The 22105-nt window shown below is 32.3% G+C and overlaps 2 protein-coding genes across 3 annotated transcripts; both read left to right on the forward strand.

Moving 5' to 3' along the window:
- Nucleotides 1-1983: 1983 nt before the first annotated feature.
- LOC105170261 (AMP-dependent synthetase and ligase family protein) lies at nt 1984-6466 on the forward strand. Its single transcript, XM_011090937.3, has 6 exons — nt 1984-3214; nt 3652-3841; nt 4264-4409; nt 5214-5281; nt 5383-5485; nt 6197-6466. The coding sequence occupies exons 1-6, from the start codon at nt 2198-2200 to the stop codon at nt 6308-6310; spliced, it is 1638 nt and encodes a 545-aa protein (XP_011089239.3). The 5' UTR covers nt 1984-2197; the 3' UTR covers nt 6311-6466.
- A 12004-nt stretch (nt 6467-18470) lies between these two features.
- On the forward strand, nt 18471-20628 carry LOC105170813 (heavy metal-associated isoprenylated plant protein 3). Of its 2 annotated transcripts, XM_020696547.2 has the most exons (6): nt 18471-18633; nt 18725-18890; nt 18975-19264; nt 19393-19416; nt 19827-19914; nt 20004-20628. In XM_020696547.2, exons 1-6 carry the CDS (start codon nt 18625-18627, stop codon nt 20477-20479), a joined length of 1053 nt encoding a protein of 350 aa, XP_020552206.2. In that variant the 5' UTR covers nt 18471-18624; the 3' UTR covers nt 20480-20628. The 2 variants fall into 2 exon arrangements, with proteins under 2 accessions (XP_020552206.2, XP_011090035.2); XM_011091733.3 differs by lacking the exon at nt 19393-19416 and having other exon boundaries at nt 18473-18633.
- Nucleotides 20629-22105: the final 1477 nt, after the last annotated feature.

A 22105-nucleotide genomic window follows, 5' to 3' on the forward strand; every position in this document is an offset into this window, starting at 1 on the left:
CACAAGTCTTTTGCAAATAACAACTTTGTAAATCGCGATGGAGGTATAAAAAAATTTTGGGGGCATGGCCGAGTGGTAAGGCGGGGGACTGCAAATCCTTTTTCCCCAGTTTAAATTTGGGTGTCGCCTAATTAATAAAAAACTAGAAATCTCTTCTTATATTCTGTTATGCTGATATAACTTGCAGAGTTCTTCCCCGATGGAAGCAGAGAAAAATTAATTTTGGAAGCTCCGTCCATAAACCAAATGGTTTATGAATATCCATCAAATTATAAATGTTTAAAGACTTTATTCGTGATAGAGTAAGCTATCATGATATTTAACAAAATTATAAGTATTTTTATTATTGTTTAACAAATTGTCAAATAATAAAGAGTATTTAAATTAGGATTAATTATACTTAGATATTACTTGAAAATATTAAATTTTTTATTTTTTTAAAAAAAGTTAAACTTACATTTATATCCCCTAAAAAAATTCTCAATTTACGCATGGCCTCATTTCAATATGGTTGGACATAAATTACTGATGTAAGTAAAAAAAAGTTTACAAATTTTTTGTACTTATAAAGGGATAAGTGTAATATATATATATATGAAATGGGGTTAATATCAATAAATTTTTTCTTTTACAAGTACAAAATTATTACATGAAACGTTAAATAAGGGATACATTTGAAAATTTATGCAATTTTTTTGCTAACTTCAGCATTTTTCAGGTATAAATACTAAATTTTTGGAGAGGGTTTATGTATAATTTCAAAAAAAAATTAAGTGGGAGTGTAACTTTGTATTTTTCAAAAGTCTAAGTATAATTAACTATTTAAATTATGATAAATTCTAATAAAACACATTTATAAATTTACCCTTAGTTATACAATATTTTACAAATATAATAATATTAAAAATGGACTCAATTGTCAACTTGCCTTATCTTTTACAAGTCGTGATATTTTCAAGAAATATTAATTAGAACTTTTTTGCCGTTTGGATTAGGTACGTGCATGAAACGGGCAACCATCACTGTTTCTCTCTCTCTCTCACACACACACTCTCCAACTCTTCGGTCAGCGTCTCGTCATAATTTCGGGTAGATGGCAAATCACTCATTCCTCAATTAATAAAATTAAGGCATCAAATAAAAGTCAGAATATTGTGGGTTCCACCCTTATAATGTAAGTAGACATTTATTTTATAATAGTTTATTTTTTTTAATCCTAATTAAATGCATTCATTAATTTAAATTCTCAATATATTTAGTCTGTTTTTAAATTTAAAAATATCAAATAACGTAATAAACTGTGTATTATTATTAAAAAAAAAAGAGGAGTAAATGCCTCCTATTTACGAAAAATCATCTGATGAAGTTAATTAGAATAAATATGAAATAATGGTTGTATTTCAATAAATAAATGTATATTCGGTTAGTAAATAAATAATTAGATGACATTGAGATGCATAGTTTGGGGGACAACAACATTTGAATGTGCTTTTTCTATAAATGAATAGTCCTTTCTTTTCTAAAAAAAAGAAGAACTAAATAGAATATATCGAAGACACTGCATATTTTAAATTTATATTATATTTGTTAATTAAAGAAAAAATTTAAAAAAAATGAATAATTGATTAAAATTAATAAAATGAATTAACTCCAAATGTGTATTATAAAACACTTATTGATAAAGCAAATTAGATGAGGTGATGGTCGTTTTATGGAACAAATAAATAAATATATATAAAAGCATTTTAATGGATGCCAATGAAGATAATTACTACAATGTCCCCTTAATTACTTATGTATTTGATATATAGTTCAATTTTATTTGGTTATCATTTTATAATTTACATACATATTATAAGACAGTGACTATTGATTAGTATTTGTAAATATAATAATGTAACTGTCCTTTTTTTTCTGAAAAAACAATGAAAAACAAGATAAGAAAACGGAGTGGGAATACAAAGACCCGACAGAGGTAAAGGTACATTGTTGCTTCTGCTTACCGACCGCTGACGGTGACACGGGACACGCTCATTAAGATTCAAGAACACACACAACACGCACTAATCATCAACTGTTACCACATTCGTTTCTCCATTTGCCATCTCTGCTTGATTGTTCAAGATCTCCTCTGAAGGCTTTTTACTTCCAAAAAAAGAAACAAAAAGATAAATCCCCAAGAAGGAGAACCGAGGGCATGGAGAAATCGGGCTATGGCCGCGACGGCGTATACAGATCGTTGAGGCCGCCATTGTTTCTCCCCAAAGACCCCAACCTTTCAATGGTTTCTTTTCTCTTCAGAAACGCTTCATCTTTTGCTGATAAACCAGCCCTTATAGATTCACACACTGGAAAGATCTTAACTTTCGCCCAGTTCAAATCCATGGTTTCAAGGGTCTCCCATGGCTTACTTCAACTGGGCATCAAGAAAAACGATATCGTCCTCATCTACGCCCCCAACTCGATCCAATATCCGCTCTGTTTCTTCGGGATTGTTGCCATAGGAGCCGTCGCCACCACGGTCAATCCCATTTATACTGTTTCGGAGTTATCTAAACAGGTTCAAGATTCAAAAGCTAAGCTTATCATTACTGTTGAAGATTTGTTGCCAAAGGTCAAAGATTTTGGTCTGCCTGTTATTTTGTTAGGCACCGAAAAGAATTCAGTTTTGCCCATTGGGAGAATTCCTTCAATCACTCTGTTCTCTGAGCTTGTGAATAGTGAAGGGTCTGTGAGTTTAGATAGTAATCGTAATGGAATCAAGCAAAATGATACAGCTGTGTTGTTATACTCGTCGGGCACCACGGGTACTAGCAAGGGCGTAATACTTAGTCACAGGAATTTTATTGCGGCGTCTCTAATGGTGACTGCTGACCAAGAATTGGCGGGTGAAATGAACAATATCTTTCTGTGTGTTTTGCCTATGTTTCACGTGTTTGGTCTCGCTGTTATCATGTTCTCGCAGCTGCAGCGTGGCAATGCTATTGTTTCCATGTCCAAGTTTGATTTGGAAATGATTTTGAAGACGGTAGAGAAGTATAGGATCACGCATATGTGGGTTGTTCCTCCAATTATACTCGGATTGGCTAAAAGTAGTATGGTCAAGAAGTATAATCTGTCATCCTTGAAGCAGATTGGATCGGGGGCCGCACCTCTTGGAAGGGAATTGATGCAGGAATGTGCAAAGAATTTCCCTCAGGCTGTTGTTGTTCAGGTAATTTCTTATGGTCACATGAATTATAAGTCTTATATTCTTCCTGCAACCAAAGATCTTATTTTGAAATGGACGAGATGCCAGATTTGATTTTGTAATTCTTGACCACAATCCATATCTCCTGGGCTGTCAATCAAATCCAGCATAAATTTAGTAAAGAATTACAGACGTGAATTTTGGAGGACATCATGGGATATCAAGTTTCTGAAAACCCATCATCATGTGCTGCAATATGTATGTGGGGTTTGGGCAATAAAATATGTAGGAAGGAATTAAGATACAAGATATTATTGCGAGAACTAACTGCAGAAAATGTTTCTTGGCAATTCAATTCTGAGCAGGTGCTTGCATTAACCACATGACATTTTTTATTGGTGCACTTTAACTTGATCTGCTACTTGGTGTTGTGTTCTGACAGAAAGATAGTGTGATTTCAGGGCTATGGAATGACTGAAACCTGTGGAATTGTCTCTATCGAGAATCCATATGCCGGGCCTCGGCATTCTGGTTCGGCTGGCACTCTCGCTCCAGGAGTGGAGGGTCAAATAGTTAGTGTTGATAAATTGAAGCCTCTTCCTCCTGGCCAATTGGGGGAAATATGGGTGCGAGGACCCAATATGATGCAAGGTACACGTTTGTCCATTTTTACTGTAGGTACATGCACATGAGTCCTGAAACACTCTTGATTGAAAAAAAGAATGTATTTTTATCACCTGTGTCTAGCAGAGGGGTAGTTGATAAATGACAAAGTTGGATGGTAAATTCTCAACTTATAAATTTAGATAATAAATATTCTCATAAAAATTTATTTTCTTGCATCCCTATGAACAAGTTGGAGTTTTTAGGCCGATTAGGGTTGGAACATCTGGGATAGAATTACTGCTAATGGGTTGTTGTTTGTGAAGTTTGCACCAGATTCCTGGTAGCCTATAGCACCACATTTTTATGTCTTTCGCTTTTAAGAGGCAAATCACCAGTCCTGTACTATTGTACCCATGGAGGTGGAATCCATGTTCATTTTTACTTTATTGTTTTACACTTCATTTCAGGTTATTTCAACAATCCACAGGCCACCAAGCTTACAATAGATAAACAGGGATGGGTGCATACTGGAGATCTTGGATACTTTGATGATGAGGGTCAGCTATATGTTGTTGACCGTATTAAAGAGCTCATCAAGTACAAAGGTTTTCAGGTAAGTTTCTCTATGAATCATGCATGAGATAGTCTCCTCCACTATGTAATTCTTTGCTTATGAGAAATGCATATGTGATACACATTGCTTTGATTTTCTGCCTGGTGTACTCATTGGTCTGCTTTAATCCATGTTAAGGGGACTTTTTGGCAGAAGATGTGACCTATTGCACTAGATTCACTGGGATTTATTAGCATTATTGGTGATTAATAGGTTTTATTTACACCTGTAGTTTGATGACCAAATTGAACTTGAATATACGCTCGTTTTATAGTTCTGTGTGAGTCTTCTGTTGATTGTGGGACTTTGGGATAATTATTGAAAGCTTCAGACTGCTATACTACCTACAGTAGTGTATGGAGACCGGATAATGAGTCATTGATGTACCACATCTACATTAGATGAATATAGTGGAGATAAAAATGTTAAGATGATGATCCATCAAACAAGAATTGATGAGAGTTCCTAACCTGATTAATAAGTAGCTTTTCCTGAATATAAAAGTTAGAGAATAGATTGAGATGGTATGGGCAAATTTATGTTAAGGCCAAAAGATGTATCCATTAATTCCTGACGACTTCTCAATGTCAGGATGAGTAATCCTGGAGTTCCTCTGAATCTCAGGATGATACTCCTGGATTGTTATGAATTGATAGCACATAACTAGTGTGCTTACCAGATCGCCAGGTTGTCTATTAGTTATTATGCCACACATTAGAATGAAAAGATGCTTGCGGATAGTTGTTCAAAGCACACTGATTTTCATATTATTGTTGATAGTATTTTACTTTCCTTTCTTGCTAGGTTGCTCCAGCGGAGCTTGAAGGGCTGCTTGTCTCTCACCCTGAGATATTAGATGCCGTTGTCATTCCGTAAGTCACTTCCACAACTCTTTTACTTGCATGAGACTTCAAATCAGGACAGATCTTTCTTTTTATTAGTTACATAAGCTGTTGATTATCTTCTCTTCTAGGTTTCCTGATGCCGAAGCTGGTGAAGTCCCAATTGCTTATGTTGTCCGTGCCCCTAATAGCTCACTGACTGAAGAAGATGTCAAGAAGTTCATTGCTGATCAGGTACTTTCTGTAGGCGGTTTTTGAGATGTCAACTGGTTGAACTATCATTTAGGTTGTAGTAAAGGGCCTTATTACCCAGTAAAAGTATCTTGACATAAATAAGAAGCTGAAAGTCTTGAGATGGGACGGTGGGTGGTCCATATCAGTAACTTGACAATTGTTGGAATGCTGAAAATCTTCACTAGTCTGCCCCATGGGTGGTGTTCTGGCCTATATAGGACATCTTTCCAACGTCTTAGCTTCCACTGAATGAGTAAACCTTTCCCTGACGGCAGTGGGAAATTCTTGGGCGCTGCCAGGACCAGTCTCTGGGTGTCTCCACCATCCATGACGTTAACCCCACATCATGGGTGGTCGAGATCTTTCAGGACCTTCTGGTCCCAAGGGCTCCCAAATCAAACCAGGCAGCTAGCAATAAAGAACAGATGAGTTGGATTATGACAATGTCTTTACTGTTTCTCTAGAATCATATGAAAGATGAAGGCTGTAAGAAGGTCCACGTATTAACTGCCCTTATGTAAAGGCCAGTAAGCGCAAATGAATCAATTCAATTTCTTCGGAATAAACAATAAGATGGTCCTCTGCATTATGGTCTTTCACGTTTTTGTTATACAAGTCATGCAATTTCCATTCGGTATATGTCTCTTAGAACCAATAGCTTCATTCTCCTTTTATTAGAGAGATGATGATGGACCAAACTCTGTATTTCAGGTGGCACCCTTTAAAAGATTGAGAAGGGTTACATTCATAAACAGCGTCCCGAAATCAGCATCAGGGAAGATTCTCAGAAGAGAACTTATCGATAAGGTACGATCAAAATTATGATCGTACACGTTTGACTATGTTTCTCGCTACTATCCTCCATACTCCTGTAATTTGTTTAGCATACAGTAGAATTTACTACTGGTAGTCTTGTATGCCTACTGTTGTATCGGAGTGACTATTGCTGCTCCTATAATGGGTTTGAAATATTGAGGTACATACCATAGTGTTTACATTCAAGGAAAGCTTGAGATTGGGGAACTGTCCACGTTTCAATAACCCCTCAGGATGATGGCAGCTGGGGGGCGCAATTTGGTGCCAGATTTGAGTTGTTTTCAGGTTACTCTTGGACTTGTTTAGAACAGAAACTCAGATTGACAAGAACCCTCTGGATATGGCAACCGATTTACGACTGTCAGCAGCCCAACATAATTGGCACCTAACAACGGCTAGAATTGAAAACAACTGTAAGAACTTATCTAAAGGCATCTTGAATTTGGGTTAGGACTTCATGCTGGCACACGTTCCACATAGGCCGTAAGCAAGGAGTTTGTGCGGTTTACAAGTTTAACGCTTTCGATTGCATGGGGCTTTCTATTTCCAGCAAACCCCTTTTTCAGAATGAAATTGTGAAGCTAAATAGAAAGTTGGAACAACTAATACTTCAGCCATGGGGCTTTGATTGCATCAAGCCACATCAATTTATACCATAATAGCATCATTTGAATATACGAGTCAATACCCAAAACTACATTTGTACACTTCAAGAAACTTAATGGAAAATAGAACTATATATAATCTAGAGTGTGTTTCTAGGAGTCATCAGATAGCCATGCCAATCTACTCCAATCATGAGAGTAGTAAGCTCCAAATGGTATGCACATAGCTATAGCTGAAAACATCTGTTAATAGAAGAAAACTGATACATATGAAAATGAAAATTGTATTGATCATGAAAAACTGTGATCCATAGTGAAAGAAATGGTATGAAAAGATCTCATAACTTCTAAAATTAAGATTTTTGGGGCTCATAAACTCTTTTTCTCAAGGGGGAAAAAAAAAGTAAGGAGTTGAAAACTTGTCTATAAGAACTTAATAAATTCCTTCAAATAATTACATATTTACCACTACTAACATTTTATACTCTCTATAATTTTATTTTTATCCGAATGTTTCATGAATTTATATATAAAATAAGTTTTAATATTTTATAAACTTTAAAAATATCTTATAAAATATAAATTTTTACAAGATCTTTTAAATAAACTTATTCAAACACCCTCTAGGTTGTTTAAAAATGGTCGGAACTGTGAGTTGGTGTGGTGAAGCACATATGGTCTGTTCAATTACCTTGTCCCCCATTTACTATTTCGGATTAGTTCGTAACAATTTGTTGTTTACTTGAAATTTGGTTGGCCCATGTCAGAAGGTCCCATCGTGGGATTTTTTCTGAATTGGAATTCCACCTAGAGAAATGGGATTCTAATCCAGCCCAGGTTCAGGACAGTGGAAAATTTTTCCTACAACTCAAAATTATCCTCACTATTCTTCAGGGCATTTACATAATTGTCCCTAATATCGGCTAAATTAATCAAAAAAACTAATAACTCATGACAAGACATATTGACATCAACTTTGACCAATTGGAGAGTTTTTGTTGGACGTGCTTGCATTTTTCCATTTTCTACCTACTCGAGCTAACAAGTAACATTGACATTTTTGTTTTATTATGTGATATATTGATTATTTCACTACTTTATTTCATATCACAAAAATATAGTAAATATATCCTACAAAAACCTGTCAATTTCATCGAACAAGGTAAACAAACTATTAAATAATCATATCACAAATTTATCCCTCACATAATCATACAATAATTAACCATCTTAGTTGATCGTCTTTAGATGTATACTAATGTAATATTTTCATAATTTTAATAATGAGAATGTTAGAGTTTAAATGTCGTCACTTCCTAGGTATAACTAGTGACAAGAAAATTATATATAAAGACAAATTTGTCTCTATAATTAATTAGTGGCACGTGCATGGTGATAATGTGGTAATAATAAATATATAGTTATATATTTATATTATTATTATTGATGTGTTATTAATTATTTATAATAATGATTTTAATGTAATTTTATCGCTAATAATTCTATTACGATAAAATTAACGTTATTGTTGTTTGAAATATAATTTTAGTACTAAATCTAAAATCAATTACCGGCTAATATCTTATATCGTATATTATTTTTTATTGTAGTGATTGTCGGACTTGACAGAGATGACATAATCTAAACTGGACATCATTACAGCCACAAGAATTTCAGAAAACCCGTAGGAGGAGCATGAGCGGAGCCACATGAAGGGTGTTTGGCTGCTTTATTTAGGAAAATTATAGCATGCTTTTTTAAAATTTATTTTAATTATAAATACTTTTTTTGTATAAAAATTATAAATACGTTCTTAAAATTATAAATAACTTAACAAATATATCTTTATAACAGCCAATTGTAGGAGGATATTTGTTAGTTTTCGAACAATAAGAAAATATTTGTAATTATCATAAATCTTACGAGAACCCATTGTAATTTACCTATTTATTTATAAAATTTTATGAATTTATATATTTTATAAATTATTTTTTTACTTTATTCTACTTTAAAAAATTGTTGAAATATTTACATATAATAACGAATCTTATAGTATGTTGCTAATAATAAAAAAAATGATTAATTTAAAGAAAATAGAATTAACTTGTTAAGATTCTTAAAATAAATTAAGAACTCCGTATTTCTTTTAAGGAACTTATAAGCTCCTAATATATTATTTGTGGATCTAATATATAGGCTCTTTCACAAAAAAATATTGTCAAACACTTTAAAATGTTTATGTTTTATTCAGAAAGACGATTGCATTAATCATCCATAAAAAACTCAAGTTATAAAAACATCGTATAAAATATTTTAAAAAATTTATAAACCCGCCCTAACACCCTCTTAAATCGGATGAAATAAGTTTTTAGGATTCAAGCTATTCAGTTCATCAATATATCAAAGGAGAGATATTTATTTCTAAAGATAAGTATCTTGAAGAAATATTATTGAAAATTTTCAAAGGAGCAATTAATGCAAGCAAATCATTTAGGCACTAAAATTCATTATATATATATATATATATATGTGCGTATAATATTTTAATATGATCATAGACAAGGGAAAAGAAAACTTGAGAGGGGCGATTTCATAAACACAAAAAGAAAGATTTCAGAGCTGGAATTTACTACTAGCATACCATTTGAGGGCATATAATCTTCAAAGCCTGTATATATAGTGTATGGGTTCTTGAAAAATATTAATTTCTCATATAATATTGAAATTAAGTATTTAGGAAAACCCTTCTCCACATTTATACTTTGGCATATATATAAGATATTAATAAGTGTTGGGTAATTTTTTAAAAAAGAAGTTTATAAAACAAGGTTTCCAACTCATTTTTAAAGGGTTAAATGTATTTTTTCTTTCTGAACTATTCGTCATGTAATAATTATTATCTCCCTAAACTAACAAAAGGGTAATAAAATTAAGTTATTAACTATTTATTCTTTTAGATAAAAATGAATAATTACATATTAGTTCTTTTAATATATTCTTTTAAAAAAAATGATAAAATACATTTATTTATTTATTTCTAAAAATATTTAACTTTTGGATAAATATATATTAAAAGTTGGTTGGTTATATTAAATTTATTGTGCATCTATTATATATATATATATATATATTAATTTATACTCTAATTTAATTTGAACTCTTCACTTATTAAAAAATAACTTGGCGATGATTAATAATGTGTAAAATATAAAATATATTGAAAATAATATAATAGGTCAAGGTATGAGGGGCATTTTTGTCCAATCAAAAAGATAAATGTTACATTTGTTAATTTAGAAGGGTAAATATACATGACAAATAATTCAGGGGAGTAAAGTGCATTTTAATTTTAATAATTATTCTTTATTTTTTATTATATTAAATAACAAAATTGTTATTTCTGACATTTTATAAGCTATATAATCTTACCTTTGTAAACACTTTGAAAATTTATTTTTAAAATAAAATCCAACATCTTAATTATAAGGTTTAAAAATATGGACTTTGAAGAAACTTTAACTAAAAATAAGCTTATCCAAACAAGATCTTGGTCAAAGATAGGATTAGATTTAGTTGTAGCGTTTCGCAGATATACACTGATCAGTGACAAAGGCATAAATCATGGAGTCACTGTAGGGTTCTAAAACTGTGTATATATTAGTACTAGAAATTCTGAAATTCAGACAAGAATCTGAGATAGCTAGAAAATGGAATGAAACACCACCCAAAGACAAGGAAATTGATTGACTGACTTGCATAAATTATTACAAAAGAGATACACATTCATCAAACTGATAGTTAATCTCCCCCGACAATCTCATCGTGAAGTCATAACAGTACTGCAGTTTAATCATTCATGTGCTTAAAAAAGTTGAAGCCATTTTTCACTAATTTCAAATGTCTCCAGGTCTGAAAAATTCAATTTTATCGGCCATCTAATATAATCAGACAGACAATTAATCCCTAATTATGAATGGAAAAGTAGTCTGTGTTCATGAATCCCCATATCTGTTCTTGCCCTTTATCACATTAATGTTGCTGTAATTAAGAGAATTAAACACAAAAGTCAGCGAGCTCTATATATCTACAATAATAACAACGTACAAGACTGATCTACATATAATTACAAGAGGTTTAAGTTCTGTCTTGTAAATCTCCATATATGATTGTCGTAAAGAGTTAAAAAGGGCTGATCTAGGGTTCACTGTAGAATTAGTTGAACAGGTTATAATTACACATAGGATTAGGGCTTCATGATCTGAACCATCGTGTCGGAACATATATAAAAAAGGACATTAGGTAGCAAACCTTGTCAAAACACACACAACACACAGTGAAAAAAGGGCGAAATATTGAGTATACCTTGGATACATACGGTCATGATGTATATGCATTATATGTGGGAAGTAGCTAGCATTCTTCCCCAAGATCCAAGGGACTTGTTGGAGGCCGCCCATTAAATTTCTAGCAACACAAGACATGTATATATATATATATATATATATATATATATATAAAGAGTAGGACTGTGTCTGTGTTATATATGTATATATAGGTAGATCTAAAATGAAGAGGAAAAATAGATAGATGGATGTGTGTGTGTATATAGATATAACGAGAGAAAGAAAGTCGGAGAGATATATTAATTAAATTAATATCCCCAAAGTGGCATTCACCTGCATATGCATCTGCACCTCCTCCTTTCTTAGTTAATTGCCTTCATTAATTTGTCATTTGCCATGACTCTAAGAAGAAGGGTGGGGGTGGGGGTGGGGGTGCAGGTGCAAATGCAGGAAAAGGCTGCATCTTTGGACTCACAAATCACAACTCAGCTGTCCGCTGTTTCCTACTCTCCTTTCTCACAAATTAAATAAGTAAAGCTCCCAAATAGTAGGACACCTTTTCTGCTCAACTGCAGCCTCTCTCTCTCTCTCTCTCTCTGTGTGTGTTGTGTAAGTCTTGCGTCTGTGTGTATTTATAAAGACTCCACATATCTCCTAATTATTAATGACGGATGCACCACATCAACGATTTCTGGCCTCAGGAAGAGAGAGAGAGAGAAAGAGCCTATATATATGACTATGTTTTCACAGACTTTTCTGATTCTTGAAAATATAAACAACCTATATATATAATGCTCATACATTCTTTTGAGACTTTAAGTTGAAATGAATATACTTCCTACATTAATATATATTATTTTGTGTAAGTTAATGTAAATATATATATCGTTGCCTCTTAAGGGGAGATAATAAAAAGTGAAAAAAGAATATCATTCCATTCTACTATACATATATGGCTCTTAATGGATAAAGTTTGGTCCAATATTTCCAGTATAACTATGAAAAGAATTTTAATGCAAGTTTTAAAATATAGGATAATTATGAAAATCAGCATTTTTCAAGGGGAAAAAGCTCTTTTAATTTCTTAATTTTTCCCACCAAACCCCTTCAGTTTTCACATAAAACTCTATTCTCTTTTTATTCCTTTATCTCGTGAAAACTTTTATTTTTGAAAAAGTGATTTTTTAGTAAAAAATTAGTTGTTGTAGCAAAATTAAAAGTGTATAGTGTTCGTATAAAAATGAAAAATATATACAAACTAAATTTTATTAGTGTCAAATTATTTGAAAGCTCCAGTATTAGTCTCAAATGTGTAAATTCGAAGCATATATTAGAAAGTGTATGTTTCAATTAAAATTAGGGTTAAATACATTTTGTTCCTTTTCATTATTTTTTATGTAGCATTTGCCTCCTAAACAAACAAATATGATATTTACCTACACATACATACATATATATATACACACATTTTTAGTACAAAGGTTTAAAAAAAACTTTGCATCTAAAAAGTGAAATTTAAATCTTTGCTTAATTGAAAAATACCATTTTAATTACAATAAAGTAAAATAAATTAGTAAGTTAAGTTACAATAAATTACATACACATCTGTTTTTACAATATATTTTCTTTGAAAAATATGACAAAACAAATTTTTGGTTAAACATATTGTCAAATTATTTTTAAAAGTATATATAAGACGTCGTCGGAGATGTTATATTTGTTGTGTATCTATTATATTAACTTACATATTGTCCAATTATTTTTAAAATTATATATGAGACACTGGAGATATTATATTGGTTGTGTCTGTATTATATTAATTTATTATTTTACTTTTAATTCTTTATTTTTAAATATTTTTCTATATATAGATTAAAATATTTTTTTGATTAATTTGGCGATGATTTAATATTCAAATGTACTAAAGTATATTGAGAACAATATAATTATTCACGATATAAGATACTTTGTCCAACCATCAAATTAAAGGGGGTAAATACTATATTAATTTGGTATTAGGGGGTGAATGCTAAATCAAAAATATTAAGAGAGGTAAAGTGTATTAACATAACTCTTAAAATTATTATAATTAGAGTAAGGCAATCCAAAATTAAATAAAATTTATTTATTAAAAAAAATACAAAGCAACTAGTGGTGCTTTTAACTTTTCGTTTAAAAAAATTTAGAAACTTCCAACTGGTCTTAACGGTAAGATTTCGTATATTTTTAACCAGGTTGATCCGATTGACTCAAAAGCATGGCTGCTAATAAGTATACATCTTGCTTCATCTGGTGATGAGTGTAGGCAATATTTATTAGGTGTGATTTTTAAGTTTATGACTTTATATCTTATTGTATTTTTAATTTTACCGCACATTATAACTTGGCTGTCCGAATAATTTTATAGGAGAGTCCCTAATGATCTAACCATTATTTTGTAGGTTGTTTCTAACTAGTACTCAATTGAGGATGTCGTGGACTCAGAGCATATATCCAATTGCTGATATTATGAAATTAGAGAATTAATGCTGAGGATGGAACCAAATTTAGCTAATTATTTATATTAAGCGTATATGAATAAATGTCTGAAGAACATAAATGTTTCAGAATATTAAATAAAGAATGTAACAAAGAACTGTGATCTTATACTTAAAACTGTATGACTTTGTCCGCAAACTTTACAGAATGTGGTTTTTTTTGTTTAATGAAAACTTTATAAAGAAAAAACATGTTTAATTAATGGATGGAGAGGGGCCGACAGTGAAGGCAGCCACCCACATTTCAGGGTAACAGGAGGACACTAACACAAGGCAAGAGATTTTTGCAGTGGGCGGGGGGAATGGGATGGATGGATTGGTAATAAAGCAGGATGTGATGTGAGAGTCACTTTATCCATATAAACAGCGGCAGCATCTCGTACCTCGGAGGGCCACGTGACTCATATACACCCATCACGTGGGTTTTCTCGTACGGCCACTACTTAACAACTGCCACCTGGACTCATCTCACACCTTGCCCTCGTGGGACGGAGATTCACTCAGGGCAGGAGCCCCACCATAAAGTTAGAGTAATGAAGGAAGATGATTTAGACCTAGCTGCTAGGCTGGAGCTTAGATGGCTGGATTGTCAGATTCTTGGCTCCCCCCCACCCCACCAATTATTACTTTTTCTTTTTCATTATTATTAAGAAAAAAGGGGTTGAATAATATTAACCTCGATGGGTACGTAGTACTACACATCACAACATATCCTTGAAATCATAGTATTGTATTTTACAAAAATATTTGATTTATTGGTGCAGACCAATTTGAGAAAAATGCAATTTACGCGGTTGTGGTATGAGAAATAAAAAAATACTGTAAAAAATAAAATAATAAATTATTTCATATATTTAAAAAAATAAAGGGAATAATTTACTTTATTTTTTAAAATATAGAGGAATAATTTATTAATTTTTTTTAAAAAAATAATATTTGATCATTTCACATATTACAAAGAGTAAATTATATTTAACTCGACCAATTTTTAGCAACTAATCCAATTAGTATTGGCCACACCACTCTGTATTATTCTTAGTAGAAGATCCATTATTGGTTTGATCAATTTTGGAGCCATTTAAATTCCACGAATATTACGTAAATTGTGACGGCTGAAACAATTTTAATTCAATTTGGTACAATTAAATTATGGGGGCCGATTATCTTTCACTACAACGACTTAATGATCTAATAATTTAGATCATTTATGTTTTTATGTTCACGTCATATTAATTCATGTGACGGCTGACATGATTTTTATAATAATTTGACGTAATGCTCATTCATGTATGATAATAGATTATGGAGGATAGCAGTTTTTCATTTCTTCCTCGTGATCAAATAGTTTAGATTATTTAAATTTCTACGGATCATTTGAATCATGACAGTTCACATAATTTATTAGACTTATTTTGAATTAAACATATTTTGTTCTCCCAATTATTGAGAGGTAGTATTAATGTCTCAAAATTAATAAGTGTAACACTGTCTATTTAAATTGGATAATTTAATAAAATTACTCCACATGTTATGGATAATTATATACGTCTCGATATATTTTAATATTTTTATACATTAAATAATCATCAAATTATTTTCTATTTAAAAAAATATTTTGAATCAAACAACAAAACAATATTTAATAAATGAAGATTTCAAAGTAAAACTAAAGTAGTAAGTTAATATTGTAATAGATACATAATAATTAAAATACCTCCAACCGTACATATATCTATACTATATAATAAATAAAGTTTTCCACACTCACAAATTACGGTTAACGATATCGCCGCACCCTTTTTTTTAAACTAAAAAATGCCCTTCAGCTAATATTATAACTAATTTATTCAATTTTTTAAATTTTATATTAACTGATAAGTTATTTTTTTTATTTTGTTTAAATATAATATATTGGTTTATATATTTTACTCTTATATAGTATATTTTAAAGCGTGAAAAATTATTTATTTTAAGCACGCAAGAACAGCATGCACGGCTAATATTTTTAAAAAGAATTAACAAAATGTGTAACCAATACTATAAAAAAATGCAACATTTAACTATGGCTAATTTCCATGGTTAAAAATAAAATAATCATAGCAAATAGTCATTGACCCAAACCATACCACGGTTGTTGACCACGACATTTGTAAGGGTGGCCAATACATTTGTCATGGCTAATAGCCATGATAAATAACTTTTTACTTGATGAAAAGTCTATATTTTTCATCGATTTTATTAATAGTAGTCAATAAAAATTATTTATCACGGTTGTTATTCCATAACTATTAAAATCAAAGCTAGTAGCCCTTTTTTTCTAGTGCAAAAGTTGAAAATTTTTAAGAAGACAACGAATAAATATATTTTGTTATCTTTCTAAAAAAAATATAGTTGAAAAATGGATATATGTAATTACTTAACTTACTAATTATGTTATACTTTATTATATTTAAAATGTACCTTTTATAATTAAAAAATATAATTGAATTTAAAATGCAAAATTTTCAAAAAGAAAAAAAATTGTACTGCATACAATTATATTTATAATCCATCAGAATAATTGTCTAAATATTTAATTATAGCAGGTAATATTACATTTGTTCATTAATTAAAAGGGTAAATGCTACCAGAAAACAATAAAGGAGACAAATTAAGTGTAATTAACTGTTTCCAGTACTGAATGTTGAATCGGACTATAGATTCTGTAGTCGTATACGATTTAATTAATGACTTGAAATAAATTGGGAAGCCCCATTGCGTTTATATGTACGGGGTTGATCTTTTTAGAGAGATTATATTTTCGAACCCCATTCTGTGAAAGTAAATAATTTTTACGGGTTCAAACCCCGTTTTATGTTTAAAGTTTTATAATTTGGTTCGGGTTTTATTTGATATGTGGGTGTTTTGTTTTACTTTTAATTTTTTATACAATGAATTTTAATTATATATTGTATTAATTAAATTGATGTATTTAACAATTTATTCAAATATTAATAAATAATATAATTACTGCTTTTATCTCAAAAAAAAAAAAAAAAAACCATTGTGTGCAAAATGTGCGGAAATCAATTTCAAGCCCAGCAGACTTTGGAATGCCTCATGGGAGGAAAACAAATCGTATTAAGTATTTCATATTAATTAAATATTAATATAAAAATTGTCTTATGTATTAATTATACATTAGAAAGACGAAAATTAACCACTATGTTTGTTTTTATTTCCAACTTATTTCGGAGACAAGTCAAAACATACCCAATGTTTGCCATCATTCAAAAACACCTTATTTAGGTATTTTTAACTGTTTTAGCATAAAAATATACATATATATATACACACATATATACATAAATATATATAAAAAAGGCATGATTTGACAATGAATAGTAATTTTTGTCTCCCAAAATGCAACATTAAACATATAATACTTATTTTAAATTATCTCCAAAGACATGATTTGACAATGAATAGTAATTTTTGTCTTCCAAAACACAACATTAAATATATACTACTTATTTTAAATTATCTTCAAAAATAAATCCAAACATACATATTATCTCTAACACACACTTATTTATCTTTGTTTTTCTCTCTCTATTTCCACAAAACACAACAAAACACTCAAAAAATGAATCCAAACATTATGAACGTATTTTCTTGGTCTTGTTTTGGACAAAAACACGATAAAAGTTTATTTCAAATGAGAGGTATTTCCTAATTCATCCCTGGAATATAATATAAATCCCAATAAGGGCCGTTTACTATAATGGATTGGGCTGAATTTATTGAATTTTCCGGGTCCAATTTTATGTTTTCTTGACAAATATGGAGCCCGTAACTTAATCATGGGCCTGATGGGCAATTAAACATTTATCAATTATCAATTTATCCCGAGGCTGACATAAGTGTTGACGATTGACAATCGGATAGTTAAATAACTAATTTATGTAAAAAGGTTAGGATATTTTTAACATTTAATATAATTAACTATTGATGCTATTTAAAAAACGGTGATTTATATACATAATAATAAAAACGATGAATCCTTAACCGTGTGAAAGAGGGATGACTTGTTAACTGCATAAGAGGACATGGGCCTGACTACGTCAATGGCCCATAACTATAATGTTTCTAATACTCACCCAATCTAACTTCTTCAAATGATAAAATTCAAAGATGGATGGGATGATTTCAGTTATAATGCACCGAATCTCATTAGAACTTTCAATTTTAAGTAAACATAGCATTACGATGGATGATCTCCTGAGAAGTTCTCGTAATTTTTAATTAAAGAAAACATAATCAGAAAACAAAAAGGAAGCCTCATAATAAACCAAAATTTCATTCGCATCCATTATATATTAATATTTTTTGAAAAAAAAAACAAAATAAAACTAATAATCATAATAGAACTAAAAAAGTTTACAGGAAATTAAATAAAAAAAAAAGTAAATTTACAAATTGCACTTTCTTAATATTTTCGTTCCCACTTTCTCCACCTTCCAATGCCAACTTTAAAAGTCATGAAAAGTTAAAATAAAAGCAAACACAATTCGGTTTCTTTTTATGTAAAATGGAATTGCAGCACTTGGGATGAAGTTTCGTAGTAAAACCCGCCGGCCCGGCCCAAACCCATCCCAACCCACCTTCGCCGCATGTGAAGATATAAAACCCCACCATCATTACACACACACACACGCGCGCGTTTGAAATTCCCACGATAAACTCACACGGCCCGCACAATCAAAAACTACCCTTTTTCTTTTTTCTCTCTATATATAGAGCCCAAGCACTCGGTTTTCTACTTTGATTTCTAAACATCTATAACCCTCGAGTTCGTAATGGGTGAGGTAGAAATCAAAGTCTCCACCGGTTCTGTAGTTTTGGGTAGTGTTTGTATTTGCGCTTTAGTTCTGATTTTTTGTTTGTTGTTTGTTGCAGAAGAAGAAGAAGAACAGCAACGGGGAGGCGCAGCAGAAGGAGGGAGCAGAGAGCAAGAAGGGCGACAATGGAGGAGGGAAGAACAACGTCACGGTGGTGTTGAAGGCTGATTTGCATTGCGAGGGATGCGTTTCCAAAGTCTTGAAGTGCATTCGCTCCTTTGATGGTGAAGCTTTTCACTCTCTGATCAGAAATCGTGTTTCTCTTTTTCGTAATGCTCTGTTTTGAACTGATGAAACGTGGTGAGTAGGTGTTGACACTGCGAGTATCGGCGACGAGCAGAGGATTACGGTGGTGGGGAAAGTGGATCCGGTGAAGCTCCGGGAAAGGGTGGAGCAGAAAACCCACAAAAAGGTTGAACTGATTTCCCCACAGCCCAAAAAGGACAATGCCAACAAGAAGAATGGCGACGGAAAAGAGAACGCAAAAATCGACGGAGGCAACAGCGGCGGCGACGGAAAGCAAGAGAAGAAGAAAGAAGGCAAGGACAATAACTCCTCCAAGAATAAATCTGATGAGAAAAAATCAAAGGAAAAAGAGGTATTACCATTGTTTGTTTGTTGTCGATAATTTCCAACACCTTAATCCTTTTCTCGTTTGTTTTTGTCGGTTTTTCATTTGTTCTGTTAATGCTGCTGCGGAATTACCACCATTACCAATACCATTAGCGCCGTGTTCCTTATTCTGCGCCGGTACGTACGGTCTTGTCCTTGCATTAATGGCTGATTCTGTTGAATTCAGAATATCATTGATGCGTTCTTGTCTTTTCCCCGGACTATCGGCGCACGTTAGTTTTCTCCTTGCTGTTTTACTTTTTGGGTGCGCATCTTAGCGCCCAGCGGTTGTTGCACCACCCACACCCAGCGCGCAGCGGGGGCAGTTGCTGGAGTTTTCATTAAATTCAAAAGTTTTGACGTTTCTTACCCCCATTAAAACTCCGCCCCAACTCCCCCACGTTTCCCGATTTTCAGCCCCATCATCTTGCCACGTGGATCCGGTGCATTTTAGCAAATTCTGGTTCTTTCGCTATTTAATCCAAATTTTATCTAATTTTGGTATTCAGAATTAAATAATAATTATCCAATATGTATTGTATGTGCAGCCGCCTGTGACGACGGCGGTGTTGAAGGTGCACTTACACTGTGAGGGCTGCATCCAGAAAATCCACAAAGCCGTCACCAAAACCAAGGGTGTGATTATCATTTCCCTAGACCCCCTCATTTTTCCGCGTGGAAACTGTTTTAACGGCGCAAATGTGGTTATTTGATGGCGTCTGCAGGGTACCAGGAGATGAAGATCGACCGGCAAAAGGAGCTCGTGACGGTGACCGGCGCCATGGACATGAAGGCGCTAGCTGAGGTGCTCAAGAAGCATCTGAAGAAGGAAGTCGAAATTCTGCCGCCTAAGAAAGAAGTTGAGAAGAAAGAGAATGGCGGCGGCTCCGGGGACAAGGGGAAGAGTAGCGGGGGTGAGAAAGGGAAGAGCGGCGGAGAGAAGGGGAAGATTGACGGTGGAGAGAAGGGGAAGAGTGGCGGGGGGGCAGGAGGAGGAAGTGAGGAGATGGCCGGCGGCGAGAAGATGGAAGCGAACAGAATGCAGTTTCAGGTCGGGTACCCGTACCCGTATATGTACGGCGCGGGTGCTGTGGGCGCGGGGGACCAGGTCCAGTTGTACTACAACCCGTATGGATACGGACCCTACCATGCACCCCAAATCTTTAGCGACGAGAACCCCAATGCGTGCAGTGTTATGTGAGGGAATGGGTAAATGGGTATTGGTAAATAAAACAGAGACGAAGGGGTAGTTAGGTCTTTCTGTAGACGGTCGATTAAAACCGGTTCATTTGTTCTACTACTTGTCCGATTATCTACTAATTTTGATTGCAAAAACCTGTGTTTATTAAATATCGTTGTTAGTGTGGTATGATCCTTAATTTTAAAAGGTCAATCATGACATTTTACTTATTTTAAATACTTTACTTAAAACGAGATTTTGGGTTGGAGTTCAAAAAAAAAAAAGAAAAGTAAAAAGTAGGATGAATGGGAAGTGTGGTTATTGCATTGCATGGAGACAAAGTATATAAGGAGTGATGAAGTCGTCCGTCCCGCAGTTTCCGTAGCAAGACCAATTGTCTGTCTTTGTGTGTTGGCAGAAGTCTATGAATCTATTATCTATGAGACTCTCAACTTTTATTAGGTTGTTAGTGGGAGTTGTACAAACCTCACCCCACCCCCCACTTTTACACTTTCCTCTTTCTCTCCCTTCCTTTCTACTCATGCAATAATATATCTCATATTTTCATTTTAACATTCTATTACTATATATTTTTTAAATTAAATATATAATTTAAAAGTCAAGATGCATCCACCTACCAACACACTTGCTCACAATAACACTCGTCATATTTTTTTTTAAAAAATTATCACATCTCAACAATTCTCACATAATTTTATTTAAAGAGAATGTTTCCTAAGTTTATTAAATAGTGTTTAAATAAAAATTTATAAATAATACTATCTGGTAATCAATTATGAAATTATCATGATTGATTTTTATAAAATGTCTAATATTCTGTATGATTTAAAATTATCTCAAATAAGTATTGTCAACAATCTTTCAAGTTTTTATAATTGAATTAAATAATCATATATAAAGTTGTAAGATCTGAAAGCATAATAATAATAAAGTCCAACAACCAAGATCGCTGGTCATAAATTTGTGCTGACATGTGGAGTGATGAGGATGATTGCCCCAATTGAATATTTCATGCATTAACCCCTCTGCACACGTTGTTGAAAGCTTTGCAGTGTTGAAAGATGTATTTATTTATATTTATTGCACATCGTACATTGTGAACTTATAATCATGCAATATGGAATATTCATGTTTTATTCTCAATTCAATATCTCCTTTTCTTTTATATATATATGCGAGTGTGAATTGAATGTAAAAATGTTAAATAGTATCAATTATATCATATTAATAATAAAATTTTACTTTTATGATGTGGTATGTGATTCGGGTCAGGGTCATAGTCAATTTTCAATCGTCCTCTTACAATATCTAATAAAAATATTTTTTGATGTTTGTCTTATGATCCTATATCTATCTTTTGGAGACTCTATTCTTTTTAGAAAAAAAGAGTTTTGTTAGTGAGCTCGTATATATGATAGTTCATATTATTTTAAGGAGCTCATAATTATTTTTGAGAGAATAACTTGCATCGGATTTTATTCTCCATTGCACCGTGTCGTATTTGTATCAGTTCATATTATTTTTAATTATATCTGTATCAGAGTGGGAAAAAAGAAAACAAAAAATATAAAATGAGTTGAAAATGTTTCTTAAAAAAACTTCATATAATTAAAAAATTGAAAATCG

The sequence above is a fragment of the Sesamum indicum genome, linkage group LG9 (genome assembly GCF_026168435.1).
Source record: "Sesamum indicum cultivar Baizhima isolate 11 linkage group LG9, ASM2616843v1, whole genome shotgun sequence".
Classification (NCBI taxonomy): domain Eukaryota; kingdom Viridiplantae; phylum Streptophyta; class Magnoliopsida; order Lamiales; family Pedaliaceae; genus Sesamum; species Sesamum indicum.

Coding starts and splice junctions, on each gene's coding strand:
- LOC105170261 (XM_011090937.3), top strand. CDS start 2,198: ATGGAGAAATCGGGCTATGGCCGCGACGGCGTATACAGATCGTTGAGG. Junction 3,215..3,651: donor CTCAGGCTGTTGTTGTTCAG/GTAATTTCTTAT, acceptor GTGTGATTTCAG/GGCTATGGAATGACTGAAAC. Junction 5,486..6,196: donor AGAAGTTCATTGCTGATCAG/GTACTTTCTGTA, acceptor TCTGTATTTCAG/GTGGCACCCTTTAAAAGATT.
- LOC105170813 (XM_020696547.2), top strand. Junction 19,265..19,392: donor AAAAATCAAAGGAAAAAGAG/GTATTACCATTG, acceptor CAATACCATTAG/CGCCGTGTTCCTTATTCTGC. Junction 19,417..19,826: donor GTGTTCCTTATTCTGCGCCG/GTACGTACGGTC, acceptor TTGTATGTGCAG/CCGCCTGTGACGACGGCGGT.